This window comes from Sander lucioperca, chromosome 11 (genome assembly GCF_008315115.2).
Source record: "Sander lucioperca isolate FBNREF2018 chromosome 11, SLUC_FBN_1.2, whole genome shotgun sequence".
Taxonomy (NCBI): domain Eukaryota; kingdom Metazoa; phylum Chordata; class Actinopteri; order Perciformes; family Percidae; genus Sander; species Sander lucioperca.
In genome coordinates, this window is record NC_050183.1 from 31095936 (window position 1) to 31120641 (window position 24706).

Consider the following 24706-nt stretch of genomic DNA (forward strand, 5'->3'; position numbering starts at 1 on the left):
TATAAACGTAACTATTGCTGCTTGAACAAAAGACTTATGTGGCCGTTTTTCTGGGGAGGATAGTCGTGGCAGAAATATGTGTCACTAGAAACTGAATTCTAACCATTTATTATCTCTGCCAAGGAGATTATGTTTCCGCTTCAGTTTGTCTGTTTGTCTGTTTGTTTGTTTGTTTGTTTGTATGTTGGTTGGTTTGTTTGTTTTTCAGCAGTATTACGGAAAAACTACTGGCCTGGTTAAAATTGCGAGATAGGGCGTTTGCCCTGCGTTCAAGTGGTGCCAGAATAATCGGAAAAATGGATTGCATTGTGAGATACGGCATGTGTTGGTGAAGGTCTGCGCTCTCCGAGTACCCTTCTAGTATCTGAATTTGAATTTCTCAACCTGAATAATTGCATTAAAAAAAATCATTTGAATCCCATCATTTTAAATTGTGTTAACTTGAATACTTGCATTGAAATTATTTGTGCTTTATGTAGTTGACGTTGGGACGGTGATAGCACGTGGCTATGAGCCGCTCATCAGGATCGGGAAACCAACTTGCCAGTCTCCTGCCAACTCTGGTAACCTCCTGCTAATCTCCTGTCTACTCTGCTAGCTTGGGCTAGCTAGCCAGCTGGCCCAGTCAAGCTTTTTTAATGGAAACATCAGAGTAAACACAGAGGAAAAGGTGGAGTAGATGAGCTCAAGCTAGCCAGAACATATCTGCAGCCATCATGACTATGAGCCGCTTATCAGGATGGTAAAAAATCAACTCAGCAGTCTCCTGCTGACTCTGCTAGCCTGGCCGGTCAAAGTTTTCAAATGTAAACATCAGAGTAAACACAGAGGAAAAGGTGAAGATGGCTAGTCCCTGCATTCTTTTCATCAACACTCCCACTTTAGGGAAGCTTCTGACTTCAAGTCAAGTTAGAAGAATGTACATGAATGAACATTAAAGGTGACATATTATGCTTTAACGTATTTTCTGTCATGTCTATAATGTTATAATGTCGGATTTTCATGTTAAACGTGTTCAATTAATCAGGTAAACGTATTTTAGAGAAATCCCTGTGAGCTAAAACGTTCAGATTTCCAACTGTTCTGAACGCTTCACTTTCAAAAGTCTTTTCTACTCTCGGCTGGGTGTTACGTAACACTTAGCCGGCCTTCTAAGATTGGTCATCTGCTCCAGGCAGGAACTACTGGAGTGTTTCTTTTTTAAGCTACTGTGGTGTTAACATTGTTAACATTGTCACATGTAGATACATGCTAAAGGCAGTGAAAGATCTTGGCTGCCAATGTTATTAAATTCTCCCCAATTCCGGGCCACTGCTGAAACATGTCTGTGAAACACAGACTGGGCTTTTTTTTGGTGAGGAGGGATTAAATAGACACTCGAACAGAGCATCTCAGACAAAGGGTGAATACAGGAGCAGCAGCCATGGGCAGTATGAGAAAGATTAAGTGTTTTTGAACATTAAAGGATGTAAACATGTTCTAGTACAAACACAAAATTTGAATGTATGAACCTAAAAATGTTATATAATAGCTCACCTTTAAGGTGGAAGTAGGAGAAAAGTGTGTATCCCTGTGTGTAAGTCTGTAAATGTATATACGATCAGTCAGCCTTGCCAGGGTAAACAGGGGCTTGCAGCACACCTTAGAGGTAGTGATGGACTAGCTTGGTAATTGTCTGGTCAACAGGCTTAGATAGAGTCAGAGCCCAAACCCCAAGGCATGATGGGGACAGGGTGCGTTCAGTGAATTAATCAATCTTAAAGGGCTGACAAGATGAGAGAGGTGGACATGCTCTACCGGATGCACACACACTAACATATACAAACATACATGACCACTGACACAACACACCCAATGTATTTATCCAGATGAGGTCCTAGACAGAAAAGACAGAAAGAGTGCAGCAATATTCAAGACTGTAGACACTAAGACACAAATGGACATTTTTTGCAAATTGCTTTGCAAATGCAAAAAATACAGAAGGAGGAATGCATAGGGAGGGCAAATATACCTATACTTGTATAAGCAAGAGTCCAATATCTTTACTGTAACTGGACATCACTGTATATATGCACACAGGCAATAAAAAAGATAGTGATATAGACACACACACACACACACATGCTGAGAGTACTGTAAGGCTGACCGCGTCATCTCGTTAAGGTCTGCCGATCTCCATGGAGGGACCCTGAGCAATTAACCAATGGCCAGCCAATACAGCGCGCCTTAATTGAATGGGAATTAAAAGAGAAAAATAAGAAGAAAAGGAATTAAAAAGAGAGGGGGGGGAAATTAAAGGAGGCAGACAGATGGAAACTAATGATAGTTGGATCCCAAGAGTGGTCAGAGGTGCAGCCAATCGATTGGAGACAGATTACATCTCTCTCGCTCTCTCTCTCTTTGTTTTCCCTTTTGTATCTCTCCCTTTCTCGCGCCCATTCTCTCCCTCTTTCCAACTCGTTTGATGTAATGGAAACACTTCAAAAAGGAGCCTACCTTGCAGAACCATTGGATGTACATTAAGCTTGGCTTACACAGATGCCTGTCTCCAGACACATACGCACATGCACACGCACACGCACACGCACACGCACACACACACACACACACACACACACACACACACACACACACACACACACACAATATGCACTCCAAAACCAACAGTATCTCTGCCAGAGCTGTAGCAGCTTCTGTCACACATGAAAGATATCCAGTGACAGACACATACTACTAAAAAGACAGCATTCACACCAGTGATGCCTAAATTAAGCTTTGTGAAGCATTTTCTTTATTTCTAAACCCAACAGATGGCGCTCTCTGTTCAAAAAAGGTTGAAAGCACACTGAATTGCCATTCCCTGAGCCTTTTTCTTTAAACCAAGAGCGCCATCTAGTCGGGTCAATACATACAACTAATGGTTCATGAAGCTTAATTTGGACATCACTAATTCATACCACTGACGGACCAAAAAACACAGTAAACTAAAATACACTAATATTTACATTAAATATTATACTAGATTCTTCTAGAAACCGATAAATGGCCAAAAGACACTCAAAAAAAAAATCCACTACCACTTGATTTTCTGAAATACCACTAACACCATGGGCTTAAAGCTCAAAACTAAAAACACTGGGTCAAGAGTGGCACACACATGCAAAATCTGCACCGCTGCACTGAAGGATCAATTGTACTCATGTCTTTGGTCACTGGTTTGTGTGGGGGTGCATCATTGATTATGTGTGTGACTCACTTCGGGGTGTGTGTGTGTGTGTGTGTGTGTGTGTGTGTGTGTGTGTGTGTGTGTGTGTGTGACTGTTATCTGTGCAGCATGGGAAACAGCAGAAAGCAGTGTTCCAGTCACTGACCAGCTGCTTGGATTTATTGGGGAATAAATGGAAATGAACAGACCGTGCACATGTACAATGGGGAAACATACTAGCAACAAGAGATGAGGACTGCCTTACATGCCCCCCCAAAAAAAAGAAATTGTGCTGGGGTAGGATGGAGGGAGGGGGATGAGTGAGTGGAGGCTCAAATAAAAGGGCAGAGGACCAAACGCTCAGAAGGTGGCAGTGTGATAGAGGGCTGTGGTGATGATGCTGAGATAAGAAGGGATTTACGCTCTTCGAAAGCAGGAATTATCACTTAATACTGTATCCATCTCATCTCTCTCTTACACACACACACACACACACACACACACACACACACACACACACACACACACACACACACACACACACCTCAATATACCAAGGCTACTATGCCTGGTACCCATTTAAACAGCCCCTCACGGGATCTGGCCAAAACTGTAAGATCTCACCAAATATGAAAATGCCAAAAAAAAATGACATGGATCCAAACAAATTACAAAAATCTAACATATTGGTCTGAGTCTAGTGTAATGTCCTCTAGTGGCATTTAGCCATGCAAATAGTGGTTTGGTTTTATTTGCCCCAGTTCTGAGATCTGTAATGGTTTGTTGTACCATGACTTTTCTGAAAGTGCCACCATGAGGTTGATATTTTTGGTTTATTGAAATATCTCCACAACTATTGAATGGATTGTCGTGAAATTCTGTGCACACATTCATGGTCCCCAGAAAATAAATTGGAATAACTCTGATCCCCTGACTTTTCATCTAGTGCCATCATCAGGTTAAAATCTGAATTTGTCCAATACCTGCAAAACTAATAACATTCCCATCAACCTTAACTGTACCTTGTGTTTAGTGCTAATTAGCACATACTAACTTACTAACACTCTAAACTTAGATGCAAAACATGGTAAGCATGCTGCTAAACATCAGCATTGTATAGCATTGTCATTGTAAGCACGTTGCTTATGTTAGCATTTAACTCAAAGCATTGCTGGATCAAAGTACAGCCTCACAGAGCTTCGAGCATGGCTGAACACTCTTAGTCTTGTTTACATGTTATTTTCAAAGTTGCGAGCACAACAAATGCACCATTAATTTCTCCGTTGTGTGGGTGTGGTGGCAGAAATCTCACAGCCACATACAGTATCTCAAAAATCGGAGACAATAAAATGAAAACCATTAACATATTTAGATACCACTCGAGGTACGTGAGAAAATTAGCTTTTTTTATTTGGTTGAACCAGCCATTTAAGCCATTCTTTAATCACCTATTTAACCTTCTTCCCCTCCATCTCCTGTTTGGCGTCTTTCTGCCTCCCTTTGTTCTATATTCATATTGAGCCCCCTTCCATTTGAATGATGGGAAAATATCCCTGCAGCCCTCTTATCATCAATTCATCTCTTTTTTGCAAAGGAAATTAAACTCTCTCTCTTATTTTTCTTTCAGACTTTTTCGGCTTCAATTTGTATGTGGGCTGCTTAAAAGGAGACAAGCCTTTCTTTCAGTGTGAGAGAAATGACTTTGCTGGTAAGACACTGCTGCCCTTGCTGATTTCTGTCCTCTTTATTAGGAGTGCCTTTACTGTATACGTAGTTATTTCTTTACAAGCCACAAGGCGATTTTTGCCCTGAGGGTTTGTAATGTTCTGCCCTGATTCCCTCATATTTAAATGTATTTCTTTGCCTTCAAGGAGGAATGTGGATCATGAGAAAGTATCTCTTTTATTTAATCCCTCCATCTATCTATGCGTTCTCCTATTGTGTGAAGAACGGTCTGGGTGGCTCCTACAGTGAGAGCTTGTCTCACCTCATTCACAGTAGGTTAATTAACAACTGCATCTCATTTATGATACCCTGACCATGAGGCGCATCTAAGAGACAAGTTACATTTCAAGGCAATCAAAAGTGTACCGCAATAAAAAATTCTTCATATAATTAAACCGCTCAAAATAACAAGAGCAAGGACATACAACTACAATAAAAAGGGAATGTAATATAAACGAGGGGTTAGGGAGCAGGTCTATATATAACGTTCCTATGAGTGCTAATCTTTTTAGGGGGCTTTTCTTTTAGATTGCACTGTGTTAGGAGAGACTTGAAACAATGGAGTGAGAGTAACATTCTACACGAGTCACTGACCAGCCTGCTGGGTGACACGTAAAACTGCCTCTAACATATAGACCAAATGATATCTCTGCATGCCTCCTTACCTTTATTCCTTTTGCTCTTTCTTTATTCGCACTTGGGGTCAAAACATATGGGCTCTTCAAACTCAATAACAAAACACTCTGAAATAAATGTCCTAAAAGCTTTTGCTTTGTGGCTTGGAAAAGTGGAAGAGCCTCTAAAACAGCATTCAGACACACAAGAGACAATACAAAAGGAAATCCAGGATGATAATATCACCACTGCCACTATACTTACTATGTTTAATGTAACTTCAACTCCAAATTAAATGGCAAAATATGTTGTTTGTACGTCCCCTCGACAACGACGAGTATTCCAAACTGACGCCCCTAATGGCTGAACTAACTCATTTGCCTGTGCCTTTCACAATCTTTAAAAGTCACTGTTGAAAAAATAAAATAGTTTTTTGATCTGACTTCATTATGGTTAAGGTTTGTTGATTTTTAGCCACCAAACAACTTGGTTAGGGTCAGAGAAAGATCGTGTTTTGGGTTTACATGACTATTTCTTTAAGGTTACAGCACCTTTTATCGCTATGGTTAAAATTACAACCACTTGGTTGAGGTTAGTGAATGGCTGTCACTATGTCCGTCTTGGATTCCATCGGGCAAAAGACATACTTTCTATGACCACTAGAGGGCTTTGTCACTTAAAGGAGAATTCCGGTCGATTCCAACACGTAGCTCTGTTGTTTTTGAATTTGGAGTGCTGTCAGTAGTGAGAAAAATGAAAACAAGGAGTTATCCTCCTGCTAGCATTAGCACCCAACAGCATTAGCACCCAACAGGCTTAAACAGGGCAAGTTTTAAACTTGTTTTTAGCCTCTTAACATGTTCAAAATGTCATTAAAAGTGCCTACCCATGTGAAGTGATTCCTTCCGAGTGAACACAGTGAATCTGACTGCAGTAGATGTGAAAGAAATGCATAACAGTTCTGCTAATTCAGCTCTGTTTAGTTCCGGTCAGTGAAGAGAAACTGGTGGCATCCCACTAGCGTGCAATGCTTGGAAGCGGGGCGATCCCATCTGTGAAAACAACGCGTCTATGGACACCCACCATTATTCATCCTTCCTTCTCTCTTCTATACTTATCCTGGAATGATCCCTCTCGTTTTAAGGAAACCTTTGACCCCATAGAACACTTATAGCTTGCCTTGGTGAGCACTTACCCCTAATGCCCACTGGTTATGGTTGCATCATGTTATGGCTGGACTGCCACTCAATTTAATGTAATGTATCAGCGTCCACTAGACATGTGAGAGGTGTGCTGTTTATGTGCCTAGTTTATTTCTGCCAGTGTGGCTCACGTCTCTGAAGTGTGGAATTCATTTGTGAATGTACCTGTATATTTCAAGAACAAGTAGGTGTTGATAAGCTTTTTTGCAGGGAGGGCATTTCTGTCTTTGGGATAAACATTGCTCATTTCTGGGTGAAATGAAAGTGGGTGAAATGAAAGTTATAGAGTAATAGAGAAAATAAAATGAGAGAGAAAGAACAAAAGACAAAGAAAGTGAAGATGCATGACAACACTTTTTTTTTCCTGAAACACTTCCAGGCGAGCCACAGTGGAGAGGAGGCAGTCAGGTTGGATCTGTGACTCAACCAAGCTGTGTTTGCTGGAGATTCAAGGTTATGAACTCACTGAGTCACCATATAGTGTGACTGATATGCAAGCAGAGGTACGTGTTGGTGAAGGTGATTCATTTTAGATAGAGCAGAGTGATACAAAAACAGCTCAGGCAGAAGTGAAGTCCTGAACAAAAATTTTAACTTTCTTTTTGTCGACAATTTTTTTTTTTTCCTTCAGTGCTATCACCTAGTGCTGTCCAAATAAATCTTATGAACCATTAGTTGTAATCAGTGACCCAACTACTTTATGTCCTTTAAGCCTTTGTTAAAGAGAGTGTCATCTATTGGGCTCAGAAAATAAAGTGCTTCACAAAGCTTAATTTGGACATCACTACTCTCACCTCCATATCCAAGAATGTAATGCTTGCATATGAACAAAAATTAGATCAATTTACAGTGAGCCTGTAAAAAAATGTATTTCTATTTCTATTTAAAGGTCACATATTATGCTTTTTCATGTTTCCTGTCATATCTACAATGTTATAATATTGGATTTTCATATTAAACGTAGCCAAACTTCAAATAATGAGATAAATGTATTTTAGACAAAAACCCGTGAGCTAAAACGTTCAGATTTCCAACTGTTCTGAACACTCCGGTTTCAACAGTTTTTTTCTACTCTCGGCTAAGTGTGATGCAACTCTAAGCCGGCCTTCTATGATTGGTCATCTGCTCCAAGTAGGCAGGACTGGAGTGTTTTTTTTTAAGCCACTGCGGTTAACATTGTTGCATGTAACAACGGCAGTAAACACCTTGGCTGCCAGTGTCGTTAAATTCTCCCCAATTCTGGGTCACATTTATCCTGAAACATTTTCTGCTTATGTAGTATTTTGTTGAAAAGCCTTTATTTTATTTTTTTTTAAAGATTTTTTTTAGTGGCATTTTAGGATTTTTTTAGACAGCTTTAGACATGAAAGGAGAGAGAGAGGGGAATTTTTAGATAGGACAGCTTTAGACATGAAAGGAGAGAGAAAGGGGGAACGACATGCAGCAAAGGGCCTCAAGTCGGAATCGAATCCGCGACCGTTGCATTGAGAACTAAGCCTCTGTATATGGGCGCACACTTTATCAGGTGAGCTACCCAGGCGCCCCTATTTGCGATTTTTGACTTAAAAAATTGCTGATATATTCTATTAGTGTCAACTGCTAACTAAAGTAGCTACATGGCTAACGACAGTAAACAATGTCATCTTGGCTGCCAATGTTGTTAAATTCTCCCCAATTTCAGGCCGCATTACTGCTGAAAGATGTTTGATTGGGTAGTGCTTGGTTCAGAAACCTTTATCTGTGATTTTTGACGCTAGAAAGTGCTGCTTTGTTCCATTAAAATCTCAGGTTAGCATACTGCTAACTATTAAGTAGCTACATGCTAACGCGACATAGCTGTAATCTCGGCCAATGCTGGTCATTTCTCCTCAAATTCTGGTTAAAATAATATATAAAATAAAGTTTTTTTTACATTAAAGCATGTAAACATGTTCTAGTACAAAGTATAATCCTGAAAATGCTACATAATAGTTGCCCTTTAAGGTTGTCTGTCTAAATTAGGTCTGCAACTAACGATTAATATCATTATCAGATAATCTGCCAACTACTTTCTTGATTAATCGATTATTCGTTTTGTCAATAAAATCTCAGAGAAACTTCAAAAATACCCTTTTAAATCCAAGGTGAAATCTTCAAATGTCGCTTCGTACGACCAACAGTTCAACCCCAAAAGATATTCAGTTTGCAAAGTATTCTTACTTCAAAAAATACTTTGATTAATCGATTATCAAAATACTTGCCAATTATTTTTCTGTTTATCATTTAATGAACTAATCACTTAAAGTGCTCATATTATGCTTTTTGGCTTTTCCTCTTTCCTTTATTGTGTTATATATATTTTTGTGCATGTAATAGTTTTACAAAGTGAAAAAGCCCAAAGTCCACCCCAAATGACTTTCAACAGAAAACACTGTTCACAAACTCCAAACAGCTCTATTGTAGTCCAGCCTTTACTTCCATGACAAACGTGCGTCACTTTGTAAAACATGTTATAATGCTCGCCTAGCATGGCACAGCCTCATGCTCTGCTCTGACTGGGTAGTAGTCCTTACCTAGCTACTGCGCATGTGCAACTCCCAACAAAGATGGAACAGAAGTTAGTTAAAACAGAGAGCTCAACACACAGAGTGAAAAGACGAGCTGCAGCAATGTGCAGTACAACAAAAATATGGTGTTTTTTGAAAATCAAACCATGTAAACATATTCTGATATAACCTCTGAATACAATTATGAACCTGAAAATGAGCATAAAATGAGCACTTTAAGCTCCAGTCTGAAACAAAGATAAGAGGGGTATCTTTAGTATAATTATAGACACACAACAGTGACATTTCCTGGTACTGCACTCAACATGATTGAAAGAGATCCCTACAAAGCTTTTAATTGGATTGCTGCTGGGCATCTGTATAACAGATAATAATATATTCAACACTGCTATCATGGATAACACAATGTATGCTTATTTTTTTCTAGAATGAACTCTACATGCTGACACAAATAGAATCCCTTTCTGTTGCTGACCAGAATGTTGTGGCAGCAGGCTAAGCAAAGTCTTCTCCTCAGCTGCGTCCTCCAACTCTTTCTGGGGGATCCTGAGGCATTAGGCTTAATATGTTCAGATATGTGTGCATATCTCCTCCCTGTTGGACATTCCTAGAATAAATCCACAGGGAGCTATCCTGGGGATATCCTTACCAGACGCCTCCTCAACTTAATCCTTTAGGTGAGCCCAGCTACCCGGTGATGGGAACTCATTTTAGCTGTTTGAACTCTAAGTACGCAAAATTGTAGGGTTGAAATTCAGATCAACTGGAAAATTAAGAGCATTACTGTACCTTCAGGAATCACAATAGTTTGTATAGCACGTTTCACTGCAAAAGCAGCACAAATCATCCTCTCTTTCTTATATGTACCTCAATCTTGCCCTAAACCTTGCACACCTTTACTTGGGATAGCAGCTTCTGTCAACAAACTGTACATTTTCAAATCTACATAAGGATTTCAGCCATTGTTAGAGTCCAACATAAAAACACGATTGACTCACACCTGAGAACACCCCACAAGACACTATGGAGGAGATGGTGTTAAGCCTTCTGCAGGTCCACAAAGCACATATAGACTGGACAGACAAATTCCCTACTGGCTGTAACAGATGTAACACTGTACTAGTGAAACTAAAATACAGTAGGCTTAAGCTACAGAACATGTAAACTTTACTTTTACCTTTGTTGGGAGGCATGGCTAGAGGAATACAGGAGTCTCCCTGCCCTGTGGATGGAGAGGACAGCAACGTCTTTGCCAGGAAGTCAGAGATGGGCTGAACCAACAGAGATGTCAGACTACCTCCAGCCTCTCTTGACACGTCAACTAGAGAGAAATACAAAAATACAGTAAGAGAATCAGAAAAAAAATCAAGGTGAAAGCCAGAGTGAAAGCAGAGTCAGGAAAAAAGAGACTGCTATACACTTATGTAAATTTCTTAATTTCAGAGGTCATATATGGAATTCCTCAAAGTTCTGTTTTTTTTGTTCATCTGTTTCCTATGCTACATACAAACAATAACTAAAATTCAACAGTCATAGTTTCTCTTTTCATTGTCATGGTAGCCAAATGTATGCACCTGTCAAACACTGTAAATAACCCTTTAAATACAAGAAATGGATATAATTGAACTTTTTTTACCCTGATTGATATACGGTATGTAGTCAAAATCCGTTTCATAATCTGCATAAGGATTTCGCCTGTAGAAGCCAGAAGTCCTTCTGAAATCAACCTTGTTTTAAGAAAAATGCAATGCCATGGAGAAGTACTACAATACCCACAATCCTAAGCATATATAACAGCAACGTCTCTGATTGGTGGAGCTGATTGGTCCATTGCCTTTTTTCCATTTTCCACAATTTTATTTTGCGCCAAATCAAATGTTTTACTGTCACGGTCACTGTTGAGCTTTAAACAATCTGAGTAACATGACTGTACTGTATTAGACCTTTAATCAGAAATGTAGGGCTACATTTTGACCTTTACATTGGTTGGTTATATAAAAAGGACTTATATTAAATGAACTGAGGATTATATGAAAGATACATAAGACCATGGGTATGGTTTGCATACAATCTATTCAGTTGAGAAGACATATTAGCTACAACAAGGCCTAATGAAGCTAGTTCTGTTGTTAACAGATGTAGTATAGTTAGGAAATTAGACACTTTAAAACAGCAGACATCCTAGCGTCCCCAACCACAATAGCAATACTTTATTTTTATCCGCTAGCCACAATATCAATACTTTTTTTTGTACGTTGTGTGCCTACTGTGTAATAATGTTCTGCACCTAGATGTCATAGCCATGATATAAGAGGGTTAATGCAAGTGGTGCATTTAGTAAAAGACAGCTGTCATGACAGTTTGTCTTTACCAACAGCTTGGAAGTCAATCAGATATGATGGGAATGACGAAAAAAAAAAAAAAAACTTTCTCTATACTTCTCTATACTACCTTTCTCTTTCCACAGTAGAAATGACACAAACATAATAAGAAACACAGGGTGGAGTCTGGCACATGATAAGGCTTGAGTTGTTTATTTGTTTGTAAGTTGTGTAATTCGTCTCTCAGTGATCATTATGGGAAGCAGGGCCTGATCAGCCTGACTGCACTCTTACGTATCTCAGTGATGTTAGTTGGGTACCAGAGATATTGTTTGTCCTTTACAGGTTTAATTCATTTCGGATAAAGGTGTGTATAATGTTGCTGGGCACCTGCTATCTTCCCATTGTTTTCTTACTCTTTCTCACCTCCATCCCCGTAATCGGGTAGACTGACTGATAATAGAGATATAGTTTCCAGATGTGGAACCATTGAGCCAATATGGGCATAGCTTTTGGCAACAGAGATAGCTGCACTGTTTGATTTGCCCACATTAAGAGAATAAAATGTTCTTATCTAATCCTCGCTTCAGGTCCACCCAGCTTCAGTTCATAGCATTACTGTTCCACTCTCCTGTGAATACATACAGTACGTGAGATACACACATAACTTGCACTGGGTGTGGATGGATATCATGGCCTACAGTAATAATATACTATCAAAAGGCTAAAAACAAATCAAAAGGCTAACTAAAGAGCACTGCTGCTCAGCTCCATTTGCCATTGCTGCATACTGTATGTAGTGATGTTCCACATTTCTGCAATAATGAAGATAAATCAGCTGTTATTTTTAATTATATGTTTCTTTATTTTCTTCGGTATGTTATGTTTAAGTTGTTGTGTCACCTGGCTGACATTTCCAGTCTGGTGCAGAAATGCGAGTCAATCTATGTTGGGATTTCAACAGATGGAGACAATTACGGGATTGTAAAAGATTCAAAACCGACCTTGAATTAGCCCTCAGGTATGTAATATGTCTATTTCATTCATAAAATAACTTTAGATTGCGCAATGTGGTTGTACGTCAGTATCCAACACTAAATTACGTCCTCCTTCCATTTAGCGCCCGTTTTTTATTCCTTTTCAATCTGTGTTTGTGTTGGCCTACTATTTTCTTTTCCCTTGTCCCCCTGTACCTGTGTAAAGCGTCCTTACGTTTCATGAAATGCGGTATATAAATCTAAGTTACAGTGATACCTGGTTTAGCTCACGATATATCTAAAGTAGGCTAAGTTACTGTATGCAACACTTGAAATGCAACGATGCATCTGTAACTTATTCTTTTATTGTAAATGAATGATTTTCTGTCTGAGTAAAACATTCATTGTGACTATACGACCTCCCGGTAACGCTATCTCAGTAATACAGTGTGCAATAGAGCACTGTAAAGAAAAGACCTTTACGACAGCAGGTTTGGTAAAAACACTACCACTTTTGTCCAAAGTGGCCGCTAGAATCAACACAATAGCCACTTTAAATACAAATAAAAAATATCTGTTTTGCACTAGTACTAACAGAAATAGGGTTTCACTGCATCCTAGTTCAGATGACATCGTCATGTCAGAAAGCCCAAAAAACCAACACTGTATTAGACTGATGAGGACCTGCTTAAAACCCAACAAAAGTAGAAAGAAGGAAATTAAACCTGAAAACCGACAAAATTTGGCATACTCCGTAAAACCAATTGATAGGTGATTAAAGGCCTCATTAGTCATAGTCTGTTTAAATCATATCATCAATGTGAGTATCTGTTACGGTAGGTTATCAGGCAATCAGATGGTTGTAGTTCCTGCCCCATGTTTTCAGGAAATCTCTTCAATATGATCTCATTGCCAGGATTAAGGAATAAAGAAATTTGCCTGAACAAGTGTTCTGTTTCTTGCCCTTTGTCATAGTTAAACTACATCTACAATATCTTCACAAACCAATAGGAGCTGCAATCAGCCATAACCGACAAAGATATAACTCATTACAAAGGCAAGCATCGTTTGTCCCTAATATCCCTAATAATTTCCTCAGCCAATTGCTTCTTGTATACTCCATTAACTTAAGCATATTGTTACTTTTCTGCTTCTCTTGCAGTTGATCCATACTTTGTCCAAGTTTGTGAATAATCTATACTCTAACCTTAGCTGTGAGGAAAAGTTCAGCAACCCTTGAAAAAAATCCCTTGTGGTTTCTTTGAACCAAACTTCTAGTCAATAGCCTTCTGTGGCTGGTCTAGTATGGTGGTAATCCAGCTCCACAAAACAATTAATAATCTATGAACGACACAGGAGACAAGACAACAGGAAGAGGGGGGAAGAGAAAGAGGAAGAGACCAGGGGTGAGACAACTGAGGAGGTAAAAAAAAAAGGTAAAAAAGTAAAGACAAAAAGCGAGGTCAGGAGATGGTTGGTGTTGGGATTTAGGAGGCACAGGTTCAGTTATTAGCAAATATTAAAGGTATTTTATCAATATTATTAAAGTTATCAGTATTGATATATTGATAACTTTATCCAATTTAATAAATAATAAACGGGGCACCATCCTGAACTCAAGGACAGATAACTGTGGACCTGTGGATACTGCCTCAAAAATGTGTTTTCTCTTAAAAATGCTATTCATTATTATTATTATTATTATTATTATTATTATTATTATTATTATTAATATCTCATCATTTTTAAGGTGAACAGTGAAGGAGTGAATCCGAGCACTGACCTGCACAACAAGCTGTTATTACAGCACATGCACAAATAGTCACAGACAACTGCTCTTTAAAAAAGGTATAATAGGATTTATTTAACTTCAGCAATACCGATTAATAACCACTTTTTTCACAATTCTTTAATCAATAAACATCTATTATTCAACTACAGCTACAAAGGCAAAACAACCAAGCATGTGGTGTGTGTGTGTGTGTGTGTGTGTGTGTGTGTGTGTGTGTGTGTGTGTGTGTGTGTGTGTGTGTGTGTGTGTGTGTGTGCGTGCGTGCGTGCGTGTGTGTGTGTGCGTGTGTGTTTGGGGGTGGTGATGGCGCAATGGATATAACACATGCCTTTTGTGTGGGAGACCTGGGTTCGATTCCCACTGCGATACATCAACCAATGTGTCCCTGAGCAAGACACTTAACCCCTAGTTGTGTGTGTGTGTGTGTGTGTGTGTGTGTGTGTGAGGGAGAGAGAGGAGAGAGAGCAAGATGGCGACGAGACTACGTGGGCAGTGCAGCAGATTCCGCAAGACTCTTATAACAGACATAGGGCAGTGTTTCCTCTATGTTGATTTAAAATTTCGGCCGCCACGGTATCAGAAATAGGGCAGACAAACAACAGGGCATTTGGACATTGAATTTGATGAATATACTGTTTATCAGACCCCAGATGAGACAAGAAGCTAACATTAGCGAACGCTGCGGTCCCTCTGCCTTTGACTCCCCGCTGCAGGAGACGCTGTATTCCTCCGACACGCTGTAATAACGTTACTGTTTTAAAACCGTTTTCCAGGTTAGTGGGGGTACACACCGCTCAAAACCAACATGAAAAAGGTAGCTAGTAATGCTCACTCAGCATTTTATTTTGTTGTTAAACAATGAGCGGTGATGTTAAATCACCAGTTTCAGGTAACGGCACCCTACGGTACCGTCTATTTGCTGGATGGTTTCAAGGTAACGATCAGTAGCTAACATTAGCAGATAAGCCCGTTGACAGCGACATTATTGTTCATATTTTGGCACAATGTTTCTGACCATAGTAGTGGTCATAGTGACTGAAAGTGTGATGTGAGATGCTACAAAGAAACTACATGCTTTACTTTACATTACTTTTTGACGGTCAACTTTTTTTATTATTTGAAGTCAATTAACACAACAATACAATTTTTTCAGTTATCCGGTAATAACCTTTTTTTTTTTTTTTTTTTACCAGGAAAATCTGTTGAGGTCCGACATACTTAAATCTGTCCGGTGAAAATGATTCCTTCTATAGTATATGCAGCCGCCAAGCCCGCAGGAATAGCGCCATGCTTTGATGCAACCATGGGCTTAGAGGCCAAAAGTGAAATTGCAACATCTGGCAACCCGCTGGCCCAGAAAGACTTTTCCCATACACTTCGCATGGCGAAAGAAACGTTTATATTTCAACGGATCATTTTTTGGGGGGTACATCAACTTACCAGTCCAAACACTTAAATTGTATATTTAACTAGGCATGATAAACACACATATTGAACGTGAGCAGACCCATGACTGCTTCATGCGCTACTGAGCAACATTGGAATGAGGCTTCACGCCCAACACAGTTCGCTTAATACATCCATGGCATCTGTCATCCACAGCACTATCTGATTGGTTACGCACGTTTTATACACTATGGTTACACATCATGAGTAATAGCCAATCAATACCACTGAAGGCTGCTGTGTCACAGATTTGTTTACCAGAGTTGTTTCAAGGCAGCAGATACTACTGAAGTTGCAATAAACATCACATTCCCCTACGCTGAAGTTGCAAAAACAGCCAGTCTTTCCGTTGGTAACGGGGAAAAAATCACGAAAGTGAACCAGTAGTTACTAGATGTTTGGTTCTATAAGTAAGAGAAACTGTGTTAATGCGTCAAATAAAGTGTGGCGTTAAAGCAAATTTGTGTTAATGTGATAATACCACATTCACTTTGACATTCCCAGTAAAAACAAGAATTTATTTTACTCTCTATTACATCTTTGCCTTCATTTTAAAAATTGACGTCTTGGAAAACAATATTTAATTTCCTGGAACCATGAAGAGCTTTGATTTTGAGATCCAAGTTGAGTATTTTTCTAAGAGCATCAATATTGATGTGCAGACAAAATATGGAGGAAACATAATAGCGCTTCACAGCACTTCATTACCACATACTCCAGAACTATTTCCAAACCCTTGGTTAAAAGATGCTTGAGAGCGATTGTTTTTGATGTTGGACTTTTTGTTTTTCGCCCTCATCTTCTAGCTCTCCACATAAATCCTGTATTGACCAGCTTCTTACATGTAATTAATTCAAATTTATCACTTGAAGTAATTCAGAAGAGTAGTATCAGGGAAGTCTACTTGTCCTTTATGTTTCCTGGCAAAACTGATTACATGATGTCAGTATAATGTATGTGATCTTTAATGGTGGAAACTGGCCATCTATACAAACTTAGGGTTAGGGTTAACGTAAATTTGTTACATTACTACACTTAAGAGTGTGTACATGACATTATAATGTGACGTAGTTCCATGTGCTCCGTAAAGTTAAAATGACTCGCCATATACTTTTATATATTCCGCCGAATTGCGCTCTTTTCACCCGGATATCTGTTACCTTCTGCTTTCTTTGTGTTGGAATTTTAAACTCCGGTGGATTAATGAGGACTATGGTTAACTGCTCGTCAGATCTCTGCAAGGTAAGTCCAGACAGCTAGCTAAACTATCTGTCCAATCTGAGTTTTTCTGTTGCATGACGTTCAACCATAACCATATCCTTCCCAAGGCTATTTTGCAGTGGCACCTAGTGGTGGGTGGATTGATCAATACCAGTGTAATGAGATCGATACTTTAGTTTCAGTTTCTCTCCAGTATGCACTTCTGCAGTTTCATCACAGAGGCGACCTGGCTGTCTGTGTCTGTGTAAGTGCTGCTGCTGTCACAGCTCAGAGCAGACACGCTTTGCTCCTCTCCCCCCTCTTGTGATTTGATGTTGTACCGTCACGTGACTCAGCGGCTCCAGGCAAACAAGCAAATAAGCAGCCAGGCCCGGCATTGGCCAGCAGCATACACACACAAGCAGCACAGAGACGGAGAAGAAGAATGGCAGAGAGGAAGGGGAGCGCTGTGTGGCTATATTTTCAGGCCAAAAATTAAACAACAGCAAGCTGTATAATTTGTAAAAAGGATGTAAGATACAGTGGTAACAAAACAAATTTATACAAGCATATGGAAATTCAGTCCTGAGTTTTAACTTATTAATAATCCAAATATAAAATAACAAAAACACTTAACCTAGCTGGCCTGGCGATCCGGTTATGTACACTGCATGAAAAGTGGGATTTTCGTCAGTAAGCGGCACTGTAGATTGTCGTGGAAGTTCAGGTTTACGACTGTAAATGGCAATTTACAGGCAACACAGAGAACTGCCGTGAATTGTCGGAAATTGACGTGGGCCTTGCTTGGCAGTTGCCCCCCCCCCCAGGACTTTAACATGTAAATGAAAATGCTGTAAGCTATACAAATGCAAATCAAGGGTAGTAGCAGGGGGAGTTTTTACCCCCTGCTATTAACTTCATTTTAAGAAAATCTGTGGTATAAATAGATCATGCTCAGTATATTACAATACAATTTATTTCAACAATTAGTTTTATCAGGCTCTGCCATAAAGGTAAAATGTGCATTGCATGCAAACAACATCACAGTCTCCTAGAGCTCATCCACTGTGCATAGTGGCATGACTACAGTGACATTTCTTTGGTCTTGCTCATCCAAGATTGTCTGGTGGAATGGAGACAGAGGCACCACTGTACAGTTTTCTAAGAGAAGTCTTTCTGCTGACACCAAAACACTGTGCTTCACATAAAGCATATCAGCTTTGTCATTGCATGACAAAGTCCCAACCATTTGTCTTCTTAAAATTCTGGCAAATTCAGCACCATATAGCCTCATAATCTGGACTTCAATTGTCCTATTGTTATTAAACGTCCCCAGTATTCCATTAAAACTCACTGTAATTCACCTCCACACCAGTCTGTGCGCTGTTCGCGCCCTGCTGGTTAATCTGCCTCCTCTTTGTCTTTCTCTATCACTCTGCCCCTACCCCCACCCTTACAGATTTGAAAAATAGCGGAGGGAGATGACTCATCCGAGAGTTAGAGCAAAAGCTTCCAAAGTATGGGAGTATTTCAGGCCAACTGGTAAAAGAGTTGTCTGTACACTCTGTCAAACTTCACTTGCTTATCACGGGCATACAACCACGCACCTAAAAAGGAAACACGCAGGAGTTGTTCAATGTACGGAGCGTTGTTATTTTTTTCCTCCATGTTACCTCCGGGGCTCCGTAAAAATGCGCCCACAGAACGTAAGTAGCCTATATGATTATTAATGAAACGGTGAGCTAGTCTGTACAGTTGATTAACTCTTGAGAAGTGCAATGACTGTCTTTTGATGTTAAACAGGCTACTTAGACTTTGGCAGTAATGTTTTAAACCCCACCATGCATGCAAGTTTAAACGCGAGCAGCACATCTGTGTGCCTGACTGCTTTCAGCGCGAGTCATTATTAGGCAGAGCTAATAAGCGGGACCAGTGTAAGTTGCTTTATAAAAGTGTATTTTTTTGGTCTTGTAATTTACAGGAAGCAGTACGCCGTCTTCACAACTCGGAGACAAATTGTAGGCGCTACAAACTGGAGCAAGGGTAAGATTTAAAGAATATGCTTTCATTCTGCTGTATAAGGAAATAGATACGTTAATAGACGATCTTAACCGTACATTTTGTTTTCACAGACTAACCTCGCCTCAGGCCGTGACCTATTTGCTCGGAGTAAGTCCAGATTTACATGATGTTGACAATGACGACATTGTGTGTAAGTAACTTTTCCTGTTTTCTCATTCCTTGTTTAATTTTACTGTGACTTAAAAATGTTTTTTTTTTTATTCATACCACTCTCATTTAATTGTTTTCCAGCTGTCTGTAATTACGAGACAGTAAGCAGGAGCTTCAGGTAGAAACAACCAGATCTCGCATCGCAGGCGGAAGCTGTGAAGAGTTGAGCTCAAGGTCCAGCAAGAAGAAAGAGGGTAAGATTAGATCCGTTTTGGTCAATGTGACTATTTTTAATTAATTAATAGATGTGTCGTGTTCATACGCAGTGCATCGTGCAGTACTGATTGTCTTTTTTGATTTGTTTTTACAGCTGCTGGAAGCGAGACAGAGTGTGCTGGATGGATTGTGCGTCCTTTTCGCAGCCAGTAGAAGTACAGGACAACGCACCACAGTCTTCTGCAAAACGGACCGAATTAAGACAGAATGCTGCCAGTTACCTTTTTTACCAGTTTACCATTTGTTGTGTAGGCTGTGTGTGTTGTGTGCTAATAAAGCTCTTTTCTTGAATAAACATCACGTTCCTGGCAAATTTTCCTTTCCTCAATAAATTCATGTCCTTGATGGTAATATAGTGTAGTCTATAGCATAACAATGACATTAATATACAACATAATAGCATACATATATATGTATATGTGTGTGTATATATATATATATATATATATATATATATATATATATATAATACGGTATATATATGATTGGTTGGCAGTGATCTGCCAACCAATCAGGAGTGATTTTTCTTGTTTAAAAGTAGTGGCTTCAGCCAATACTGAGTGAGGAAATTCAAGCCAGGCCAGACATTCTCTGGACAGGCGCGGTGTCGCTGCTATTCATATGCTAACTAGGCCAGACACTCTCTGGCCAGGAGAGGTTTCCCTGCTATTCATATGCTTATTAGAGCCATTAGCACCTCCTTGGGACCTCTCCACATACGTCATGGTTCGTTTCCGACAATATGTGGCACAGACGAACACGACGTTCACAACCTGTAAATTGTCGTTAACTGCCGAAAATTAGGGAGATTTGCGGGCGTTTACAGGCGTTTACGGGGATGAAAATCCCACTTTTCATGCAGTGGTAACTTAGTTCTGACAGGTCATGAAAATTCATCCACCTTAATTATTAAAAACTATCGGTATCGTATCGGTATCGGCAATACTGGTCCTGTATTGACTTGGTATTGGATTGATACCAAATATTGCAGTATTGTACACCACTAATGGCACCGTGGCTCTGTCGGGCACTTAGCACCGCCCATGACGATTGTGATTGGTTTAAAGAAATGTCAATAAACCAGAGCACGTTTTTCTCCCAACCCGGAATGCTGTGTGGACTAGCCAGACCCTCCTCCACAGCGCTGTGGAGGAAGGTCTACCAAGGCGAGACTACTTTGGTATTAGTCTATACATTGTTTTTAAGGAAAATCCTACATATAATACCTTTAAACAGATGGTGCTGACCAATTAAAAATAATTGCTAAGATTCTCATGATGGTTCTTCTATTCTCTTTTCTCCATCCTCTTAATGTTCAGTGAAGCGAGAACTCCACAAATCAATACCTGGGCAGTGTCCACACTCTGTAAATAAGTCTTTCCATTACTGGACACTGATATTAACTGATACCTGGATTGACAGACAGCTCTATAATTTCTTTTTGTGTGTATGTGTGTGTGTGTGAAGACCAGTGCAGTCCTCTGACATTTTGACATATTCACAGAGGCAAGACCAGGCGCTTACTTCATGATGTGCAGGGCAGGCAGAAAATCATCATACCAATTTGATGAATAACTGTCAAGAAGTGAGAGTTTGAGGAACAGAGAGAAACCGTCTGATTTCCTCACTGATGTCTTTGTATCATTGGCAGTATACCATATGATGTATTGTTAAAGTGCCATTAAAAGTTGACAAAAAGACAGTTGACTATTGAGTAAGTGCTTGTGTAATCTAATTTTGTTATAGTCGGTAAATATATTACACAATATTTTTTATGATATTTCTATTGTTCAGCATTTCCTTAAAATAATTTTTTTTAAAGGCTAAGTTATTTCCTTAAACAGCTAAACTCTGTAGAATAGTGTGCTCTAGTGAGTATTTCTGGCAGCAGGTTGGTAGATATGGGACTTTCTCAAAAGAACTACTGTGTGTGTGTGTGTGTGTGTGTGTGTGTGTGTGTGTGTGTGTGTATATGTGTGTGCCTCATTTATGTTAGATACACAGTTTGATAATAAAATCAAAATAGTTTTTTTTCATTGGATTTGTTGACAAAATATATAATATCCCATATCCATTTTACCTTTTAAAGTACCGTAGTTTGGATAATGAAACATTAAAAGGTAACAATCTATGGGGATGTCAATCGTAAAAGTCGCTGTACTCGACATTCAGCACATTAATATAGCAGTAAACACAAATTATTTACTTTCCTGTTTTTATGAAATATGTTTTAAAACCTCAATAGATGACTAACTGAATGACAAATTATGATGGATGTTTTTGCAGTGTTTTATTTCATTATTGATTGACTCGTAGTAGAAAGCAATAATGTTGTCACCCAGTAATCTTAATGCCAAGGTTCAAGAAACTCAATAACTGGGCTGTTCATTTGTAGTGTGGACATTCATTAATCCTTGGCTTGTTCAGTATGTGGTTCTAGTCATTCTATTGATATTATGACATGTAGTGCAAGACAAATGGCTAACTAAAATGGTTGTATACATATTCACCTTGGTCATGAAATGTACTTCATTGTTAAAAAGCATGTTCTTCTCAAAGAAGTCATAGTGACAACTGTGATGCAATGCTAAAAGTCCTCAGTGAGTCACAGTGTGCCACAACTGATACCGATTTTAAGAAATAAACTACTGGGACAGAAAGGTTTACCCAGGAGGTTTATGCACTATAGCTGAGACAGCAGGACTTCCCTGAGATGGTAATGCACTACAACATATACCACAACATAAAACATGTTATTTCATGCTTGGATACACGGTACTTTTACCCTCCACTATCTCCATACTACCATCTATTTATTTTTTCAGCTGGAAATGAAGTATTCTTTTATCTACAACAGAACATAGTGGTTTTATGCATATTAAGTCATGCCATATCATACCATACAATACCATGATATCTAGGCCATACTGTGCTGCCATACCATAGAATATCATAAACCACACAATAGCAGTTGATTTAGCTATAAACCATGCAATCACAGTTTATTTTACAATACATTAATAAGACATAACAAACCATATTGTGTATCAAATTAGACCACAACTAGAAATTCTAACTTGGAATTAGATAGTAAATGAACACAGTTGTACCCTAATTTGACACCATATACCTAAATTATATTGTCAGAAACCATATGTGATGCTGTATTAGACTTTATAGTATTTTAAACTTTCAGACTTTACAGTATTATCAATTATAAATAATTCACAACTTAAAGCTATAGTGCGTAGTTTCTGTTGCCCCCATGAGGAATTTTAAGTAATGACAACAACACTGTCCACATGACGCAAGCCTTGAGTGATCGCGCACCACCCCCACCCCTCCACGCAGTTGCTAGTAGTGTTTATCCTGTCAGGTTATGTCCTCTTCGTCTGCAAAGCTGAACACTGCTGTTGCCCTTTTTTAGCGGTGACATAAAACGCATCACTCAAGCTTCTGTGTGCGACAGTCGCCCGACAACACCATTTTGTAAAAATAGCCATACTGAGAGATACAGACAGAATTTTGTGGAGCTGATAGTAATTAGCTTTGTATCAAGTCATTTGGCAATGGCTTGAATGTAACGGACATTCATTAATATAAAATAGTTGCGCATTGTAGCTTCAATGTTCAAAGACTTTTATTTTGAAATTATGGGTGTACTTCCGCTTCCTTCACATTCTGCTAATTTACTGCCATAGGTTTCCGCTAATCCTGTGAAGAAGCCACTGATGGTAAGTTATAATACTACTGCTGTAGCACAATAGCACAATAACTACATTCTCTGTATTCTGTTACGTTGCAATGTTTAGCCGATGTTAATTGTATTTATTGTGCCGTGGCAATGCTCATGAAATCATAATTTCATATTATAGAATTAGCCCATGTGTTTATTTACCCGTGAACTAATATATGCAAATCTGTGCATCAAACAAAGCCATTTTCGTCTACTATTTACTAATAAATAAAGATCTAGTAACAGCGACCCAATACACCTTTAATATGTGTTTTAATATTAACATGGTTTAAGGTTAGATATGTGATTACATTTTACGGTACAGTTCTGTTGTAATGTGTCACAAATTATCTTATAAGAAAGTCTAATAAGACCAAACAGTGGGATATAACGATGAGTCTCACTTTAGATTACAGTACAGTGCTGTTGTGTTGTGTTGCTAACAACCCATATATTAGGGTGTAACTGGGAAATAAAGATGCAATGTCCTAGCAGCTTCCATAGCCGATGTTACTTTGGTCAGATAGTGACATAATAGTAAATGGTTTTAACTGGTATGGGAGTCAATGAAGCATGTATTAGGCTATGTATTCCCACCTACAGTACAAACTCCATGGGAGAACTTTCAGGCTATGAGGGACTGAAGTAGCGACCAGATGTGACTCATCATAGTTTGCCATTACTTAACGTACAGTTTTCTTCTAATTAGCAACAAATGACACTGTAACAAAGTGAAACTATGTTAAATAAATGCCAAATAAATGTATTGTCCTCTGAGCTCTCAGTGTTTTGTCTGACTATTACAAAGGCTATGCCCAATATGGTTTCTAATTAGAATATAATTTAGTTGTATGGTGTCTAATTAGGATAGGTAACTGTGTTAGTTTTGTGTCTAATATGGTCTGATTTGTTACAAAGTATGGCTTATTACGTCCTATTAAAGTGCCATAAAATAAACTGCGACCAACCATGCAATAAGGCCATCTTCAGAAATACAGAAATGTGTAAAAAAAATAAAAAGAATCTCATTCATTTCAATTAGCTGTGTGCCGACACAGAGGCTTGGGCAAGAAAACTTCAAGCTTCAACTACCTCAACCTTTACTGCCGTGAATGCAATATCATCTGGGTGCATTTTCATTTGATCAGTGCCATTTTTAGTCTGAATACCCACATTCCAAGATGACATCAGTTCATTTGAATAAAAATTGCTCGCCAAAAACATAAGCCAAAAACATTTTCTCTCTTTACACTGGGATGACGTCACATGCGTAAAAATAGCTTTTCTAGGGATAGTTTAATACATATTAAATCCTCATGGTTTAAAAAAGAAATCGCAACATGACAGTAAGGGACTGTTCGTTATTTATTTAAGGGGTCACCAGAGGAGTTTTGGGACCTTTAGGCTAAGAAGACTTGACCCTCCCCTCGCCAATAATAATTTTTCTATGACCCTCCAAAATGATTTGAAAAAGAAGCATGACCCTCCCCTTA

At 39.0% G+C, this 24706-nt stretch overlaps 1 protein-coding gene and 1 long non-coding RNA gene across 2 annotated transcripts in view; one reads left to right on the forward strand and one right to left on the reverse strand.

Annotated features, from left to right (window-relative positions):
• The window catches only part of LOC116058719 (inactive N-acetylated-alpha-linked acidic dipeptidase-like protein 2), a 457605-nt gene that overhangs the window by 243799 nt on the left and 189100 nt on the right, over positions 1-24706 (reverse strand). The window contains 1 exon segment of the mRNA XM_036007698.1: positions 10471-10614. Within this exon segment, the coding sequence (XP_035863591.1) occupies positions 10471-10614 (144 nt within the window).
• LOC116058780 lies at positions 18896-19699 on the forward strand. The gene is made up of 4 exons (XR_004107118.2): positions 18896-19072; positions 19162-19241; positions 19343-19455; positions 19572-19699. It is a non-coding gene; the product is annotated as an uncharacterized LOC116058780 (long non-coding RNA).